We start from the raw sequence: 7,169 nt of genomic DNA on the forward strand, positions 1-7,169 counted from the left end.
AAGTATAGCCTGCATTCTTTGTTGCTAGATGTAGAACTTTATATTCACTCATATTAAAATGTGTATTGCTTGCGCCCAGCTTACCAAGCGATCCAGCTGGCTCTGTATCAGTGACCTGTCCTCTTCGTTACTTACCACTCCCCCACCGTTTGGAGCACCTGCAAACTTCATCAGTGATTTTATTCTTTTCCAGGCCATTGATAAAAATATGAAACAGCCCAGGGCCAAGAACTGATCCCTGCAGGACCCCACAGGAAACACCAGAGAGTGATTCCCCCAGGGGGAGGATGTACTCTAGCATGTACCTCATCACATACCCCTTTTGCTATTCTTACATGTCAGTTGTGAGTGATTCACTCGGGGTCACTGTGGCTGCGATTGTGTCTACATTCTGGGGTCATGTCCGTAGGTGAGCACAGGCATCTCCCCTCTCTTCCCACATGCTTTGTGGGCTAGCTGTTGAGCTCAGAACAGCTCCTGTTGTGACCCAAGACCTTCATAATGGCACTGACAAGGGGCTTACAGGTATATCCTGACTGGTCTGTACAGGCTGGTTCCCCAATGGATGTCAGGTGAGGTTTTATATGAAAGCCAGGGTCACACTGCTCCTTAGCATCAGCGTGAAATGTATATCTGTATAACCTGTAACGAGTTATGTACAGAGACTGAAAATATGTTGTCAGAGTCTGCAGCAAAGTACGAGGCACCGGCAGAGGTGAAAAGCAGGTTTTCTGTCAGACAAGAGATTTATTCCCCTCGCTAAACGCACTCAAATGTTAACAAAGAGATGTGAAGTCAACAGGAATGGAGCATGCAAGCCTGGAGGCAAGGCAGGAGGGGATTATCCTGTCCATAAGCAAAGACAACTAACTTGGGGGAGGATTTCTATAAGGCGGAGAATACCCTCCACCCAGGAAGTAAACAGACTGCGCGGTTGCATTCATGAAAACTGGCTCAGCCAACCTTGGCTGAAACGCTGCAGAGGGCTTTGGGTGAGAAACTTCTCTAGAGAGGAAGTTAATCTGGTGGGATGCTCGAGAAAGCAGGTAATGATTGTGTTGTGTGTGTAACCATTTGTTCACTGTCACCTCAATCTCACGTTTTTGATAAACTTCGATTTAGTGTGAAAACAAGACCATTTACAAAACCTAAATCCATTTTCTTCACAGCATGTTGGGGTGGGGCTCGGTGCTAGGCACTGTACACACGGGCCTCCCCAAAGAATTTACTGGGGTTGTTTTTCTAGGGTCTCCCCCATTTCCCCAGCAGTAGTAACAGCCAGACAGAGAGCTCAGAAACCGGCCCCAGTCCAATAACCATCCCCCAGCACGCGAGTTACCAGAAGAGGTTTTATTTCACTCCAAAATCGTAACAAAGAACATCTGTTATGAATTCTCCCTGCAGCATGGGGGCTAGGTCCAGACAGAACCAACCCAATTCGGTTGTACCATGGGGGAAGGAGAAAACATCAAACTGCATTTCAGATTTACTGCATCTTAACTATACCAGGGTGGCCCCACACCCATCTGCCTTCACCACCATAAATATCAAAAGGGAGGGGTGTGTCCACTGACACTGGCCGCTTCCCCCTGCCACGCAACAAAGCTGGGAAGAAACTACAGGGGAAAGCATCCACTACAATGTACTTCACCCCCTGAGTAGACCCAGTGCCAACCCAGCTGAGGGACAGTGCAAGGAGCCTGGGAACTCAGATGAAACTGAACAGGTCATGTGCCGGGGGCGAAACAGGCCAATACACCTTGGCATGGGGCCAGCCCTAGAGGGCTAAATTCAGCTCTTCCTTCCTGAGCACTCCTGGCAACAGTCAGAGCATCTCTAGTCTCTTATGGGGGACTGGAGCAGATGACCTGGGAGAGAGGAAGTGGAGTCTGACCTCCCCTGCAGGTAAGGGGCAGGGCGCCAGGGGAAAGAAGAGGCCGTGCCACTGTCCTGGGCTGCAGTTATCAAAATAGATTCTGGTATAAAATAGCGGCTGCCCCTCACCTCTCCTCGCACCCAAGGGCTGAAATACACACACCGGGTGCGAAGCCGCCGACCAAACGCACCAGACGCACCCCACTCCCTAATGCCTCAGCTATCGGCAACAGGCGGGATGAACCAGAGCGAAACAGGTGCCAGGTGTGTAAAGGACAGGGCATCAGGGCCCTAGCAACTGGAGGGAGAGCAGCACAGATGGCACCCCTGTGCGAGGACAGAGCGACCTCTGCCCAGGCTGGCACACCCCTGATGCCCTGCCAGTAGCAAGGCAGATCAGTGCCAAGCCCCCAGGAGGAGCTGCTAGCCCCAGCTGGCAAAGCACCAGAGGCAGCAAGACAGCCAGGATCTGGCCTCCTGCTGCCCTGCTGGCAACCCAGCAAGATGCTTGGTGGCCAGGATGGCTAATCATGGCCCCCAAGGGGCTTGGGAGCATGGTGCTGCGACAACCAGCGGGTACCCGTGCTTCCCAGCTCCAGTGCGATTCAGTGCCTACCTATGCCCAGAGGGGGAGGGGCAGCGAAGGGCATGCCAGCGTGGGGGGGGGGGCGTGGCAGGGGAGTGGAGGGCGCTGCAGTGGGAATTGGGGAGGTCGGGGATTAAACCAGTTTCTTGGCCTCAAAGAAGCTCTTGAGGTGTCTCATCTGCCAGATGCCAGTGAGGATGAGGATGATGGTCTGGGCAATGGACCACCAAAGCACCCGCTGGTTGGTGCTCTCGCTGGTCATGCGGAACCGCTCCTCCCGGTACTGTGGGGGAAGCAAATGGGAAGAGGAGTCAGAACGGATGGGGAACCCTCCCCAATCCCTGCCCCCCAAGCACAACGCAACCTGCCCTCGGCAGGCCCCTCTCCATCTCGCCCCAAAGGAGATCACTGCCCCTGCTACTGCGCAGCCAGCATATGGCGCCCTCTTCACGTGCACAAGCAGGCACCCCCACACTTACTGCCCCCCACCAATGGCTTCCATACTGGGCAGGTCTCCCACATGCACACTTACATCCCCTGCCAACAGCTTCCTGATTAGGCAGGCACCAACCCACTCAGTTCCCAATGGTCCCAGGTGTGGCACAGACCAGGATCAGGTGAAGCAGAGAGGGCAGGCACTGCCATCCTATGCCCAGCTGCCTCATGTCTCCCCCACTCCTAATGAATCCCACCTCATCCAGCCACAATCCGAAGCACATCTCGCATTGCCCCTTTGGCAAAACATGTACGTCCCCCTAATGAGCCCTCTCTGCCATGGCCACTGGGCTGGCTTTCCTGACACAGTTCCCTGTCCCAGCCCTATGCAGATTCCAAGAATGCCAATCAGCACTCAGCGAGCAGGTATTACAACCCTGAACTCTCTGGGGAGAGTTGTGGGGGGGATGGACAGTCACCTCAGTAACCCTCAAGAGCCCCACACCCACATACCCCATGGCCCCTTACCCTTTGGTAGTTCTGCTCCTTCTGGATCTGCTCCACTTGGTCTAGCAGCTGCCGGGCTCGGAGCTGCAGCTCTGTCAGCTTGTCCTTGGCTGCAATCTCAGGGTAGTTATTGGTGTGCTCCCCGACCTGGATATCCAGGTGCACACGCTGCACATGGCACACATGGGGTCAGAGGCACAGGACTTCCAACAACATGGCACATGCAGTTACAGGTTAAAGCCCCAGGGAATCTGTCCTTCAGCTTCCACGCACCCTCCGCCTCCCCCCCCCCAGGATCTGAGAGCACTTTACACATATCAGAGAGACCCACTTCCCCTTCCCACAAGCAGTAGGTATTACCCCTGTGCTACAGCTGGAGAAACTGAGGCACAGAGAAGGCAGGCAATGGCCCATGGTGATCATCCTGGGAGAAAGTGGCAGAGCCAGGATTGGAGCCCAGGGAGCCCAGTCAGGCACGTTAGGCAGACAGCCCTTCCCCATACCCAACAGGCAGTGTTTCAACTGCTCTCTCTCAAGAAACGGACAACCCGCACCCTGAGCCCTCCGCCCCGCCGGGTTTAGAGGCAGAGCTGGGGTGAAGCACTGGGGGATTCTCTTACCAGCTTGCCGCCTGCAAAGAGCGCCATGCGCGTGGAGTTGGAGTGCAGGCAGATCTGGTGCTCACCCGGGGTGTGCGAGGTGAAGGTGAAGCGGCCCTCTGAGCCATACTGCCGGGACAGAATCACCTGGAACCGCCAGCGACAGAGTCGTGAGTGCTGAGCAAGCCCCGCCATCCCACCCCACAGTGCCAGCGAGCTGCTGATGGTACTTTCCTAGGGCAAGGGAAACCTTGGGCCAGCAAAGCCCGCAGCCCATGAGATCTGGCCCCAAAGGGCAGCAGAGGCCTTACCAAAGGGAGGCACCAGGATCTGGGCAGCAGAAAGGAAGAGGACACACGAAGGTGCCCCTGTGCAGGATAACTGGGCTCTGCCTGAAGCAGCAGGGCAAGTCTGGGCAGGAGGCACAGCCACCCCCAGCATTACCTTTCCATCAGGGTCCTTCACTTCCACATGCATGCCCAGCCCCGGCGTGGAGGGCAGGAACGACTCCGACTGCTTGTCCCACAGCTGGGTGCGGTAATTCCCTACATGACAGAGATGGGGATCAGGGTGGGGCCTGCCCTCATACCCCCAGCTGGCCCTGCCCCCCGCCCCCCACTCCATTACCCTCCACTTCCCTGTACTACTCCACCCCCCATCACTCCCCACTGACCTGTCACCCCAACACCCCCACCCCTACTGCCCATCACCCCAAACACCCTGCCCCCCATCAAACCCAGCCCACTGCCCCCCATCCCCACGCCACTCCCCTCCCCTGTCAGCCGCCCACCCTCGTCATGTCAACTCCCCCCCTCCTGTCAGCCCCCCGTACCCTTCACCCCCCCATGTCAGCTTCCTCGTGTCAGCTCCCCCCACACCCCTCGTGTCAGCCCCCTGCGCTGGTTGGTCTCTCCCATCCCCCCCCCCCCCTCTCACCGATCACCATGGTCTCGTCTGGGATCTCCTCGATGAAGCAGCGCTTCTCGGTCTCCCCGATGTGAAAGTAGAGCGCATGCGCCCCCCGGCCCGCCAGCTGCGCCAGCAGCACCAAGGCCGCCACTGTCCGCAGCATCCCGGGCAGCCGCTCCCCACCGCCACCGGCCATTGACAGCCCCGCTCCCTCTCCCAGCCTACCGCGCATGCCTTGCCGCGGCTCCCCGGGGATTAAGGACGACACGCATGCGCAACCACTCGGACGCCTGGCTCTGGAGGAGAACTGCGCACGCGCCATACCTGGGAGACGGGCTCTGAGCATGCGCAGCGTACAACCACCACTCACGCAGCCACACGCCACAGGTACGGGTGCGCGCGGGGATGCGGAGCATCCTTCAGCCCCGCCCCTAATCCTGTTGAGGGAGGGGATCGCGCATGCGTAGAGTCTGTTAGCGCCTGAATGTAATGTGTCTGCGCCCTGTAGCCTCGCTGCTTGGCGGGTTGATTCAGTGGCTATAGCCCATTGCTTACAATGGGGGAGCTAGAGGTTCGAGACTGGTGCTATCGGCCAGGACGGCTGGGTCCTGTTTGCAACTGGGACAAGGCTCCTAGGTCCCATCCAGTCTCTGCTATTGCTCTGTAGCCTGCTATCAGAGGGGTGGCTTGTGGGGAGGGCAGAGTTAAGGTGTTTCTATTCTGGAGAGGTGCCTGCTGCTCACTGATTTCCCTGCTGTTTTCATATCCTGCCAGAGTCCAACCAATATTCCTGAGCCCTTGGAGCCAAACGAGAAGGGGGGTGGGGGCTCCATTTTGGAAGTTCTTCCCAAGGTTTTATTGACTCAGGCAAAGCTGTGTGGCTGGGAAACTCTGATTTTGATCTTCCTGGTGAGGGACGTTGACCAGGACCGGGGGAGGGTGTGTGGCCCAGTTAAAGTCCACAGAGGCTGGTGCAGACTTTTTGAAGTACACATGGCCCAGGAGAGGCTCTGCTATAAATTCTGCATGGCCCAAATGCAGATGGGTGGAATTACACAGGACCAGCCTGGAAGGAACAAGAAGAAAACTAGCTGATAGGAGGCGCAGGGTTGGAACTGTACAGGCAGGAAATTGTCACATGGAGGTTGGGGGATTTCTGGAAAGGAATGGGTTCAATCCAGCATGGGTCCTGCATGGCTAACAGTCCACTAGGATCCCTGAGTGAACTGGAAGATGTAGTTCATGGGAGGCAGTGGGGTGTCCAGTGCCTGACCTTACAGCACTCAAATGAATGTTCAACTCTGGATGACCACAAGGTGCTGTTGTCATAGGTTTTAGATACGTGGACACAGATGTGGCTACATGTCTCAAACACTGGATCTCCCATGTCCTAGGGAGCAAATCAGTTCTCCCTGTCAGTGGATGATGAGGCCAAGATGACAGGCACAGTCACACAAATAGCTCATAAAAATCTTACAGATAATTCCTATCTCTGTCACACAGGGACAAGTCAATTAGGCCTGTTCTGGGTGATGCTGGGACAGGTTAGGAAGTATCAGTCCAACCCCCTTCTCAAAGCAGGACCAATCACCAGACAGATTTTTGACCCAGATCCCTAAATGGCCCCCCTAAGGATTGAACTCACAACCCTGGTTTTAGCAGGCTAATGCTCAAACCACTGAGCTATCCCTCCCCCTGGCTTTTGTCTCCTGTCTTAACCCAAAACTCCTGCCCTGGCCTCCTCAGGGCCAAACCTTAACAGCACTTTAGTGGCCATCCTGAGTTGAACATTCGTTTGAGTGCAATATTTGGCTTTGTCCTGGTGCGTTTCCCATTGGTCCTATTGTCTTTCCTGCAGCAACGGTTCTCTCCATGGTCCTCTGGGCAGTTCAAACCATGGTGAGAATGGCCAGACGGGGTGGTGGGAGTGTTCTATGGCATGGAAGCTGTAAACATTGGGCGTCCCTACCTGGGTACGGCCATAGGGCAAGTGCAGTAAATATTGGCACTGGTTTTGCAGGCCATGGTGATTCTGGTGTGGGTAACCAAGCCAGAGGACCCAGCTGCTACTGGCATCCTGAAGCTGGCCAGCCCTTATGCTGCTTGCCTGTTTGCTGCGGTGGCATGGGCCCAGCACGTCGCAGAGTAGCATGGGAAAGCCTCCTATGGCAGGGGAAAAAACAAGACTGCCTTCCTTAGCAGAGAGGGTCATGGAGGATCTTCTGCAAGGAGGGATCTTTCTGCAACTTGGCCTGGAA

The 7,169-nt window shown here is 55.9% G+C and overlaps 1 protein-coding gene across 1 annotated transcript; it reads right to left on the reverse strand.

Moving 5' to 3' along the window:
• Positions 1-1,335: 1,335 nt before the first annotated feature.
• On the reverse strand, positions 1,336-5,291 carry TMED4 (transmembrane p24 trafficking protein 4). The gene is made up of 5 exons (XM_065584288.1): positions 4,939-5,291; positions 4,447-4,547; positions 4,024-4,149; positions 3,425-3,571; positions 1,336-2,744 (listed from the first exon to the last, which is right to left on the reverse strand). The coding sequence occupies exons 1-5, from the start codon at positions 5,255-5,257 to the stop codon at positions 2,595-2,597; spliced, it is 843 nt and encodes a 280-aa protein (XP_065440360.1). The 5' UTR covers positions 5,258-5,291; the 3' UTR covers positions 1,336-2,594.
• Between the last annotated feature and the right edge of the window lie 1,878 nt (positions 5,292-7,169).

Source organism: Chrysemys picta, chromosome 2 (genome assembly GCF_011386835.1).
Source record: "Chrysemys picta bellii isolate R12L10 chromosome 2, ASM1138683v2, whole genome shotgun sequence".
NCBI lineage: Eukaryota > Metazoa > Chordata > Testudines > Emydidae > Chrysemys > Chrysemys picta.

Coding starts and splice junctions, on each gene's coding strand:
- TMED4 (XM_065584288.1), bottom strand. CDS start 5,257: ATGCTCAGAGCCCGTCTCCCAGGTATGGCGCGTGCGCAGTTCTCCTCC. Junction 3,572..4,023: donor TCTTTGCAGGCGGCAAGCTG/GTAAGAGAATCC, acceptor TGCCATGTGCAG/CGTGTGCACCTGGATATCCA. Junction 2,745..3,424: donor AGGAGCAGAACTACCAAAGG/GTAAGGGGCCAT, acceptor CTTCCCCCACAG/TACCGGGAGGAGCGGTTCCG.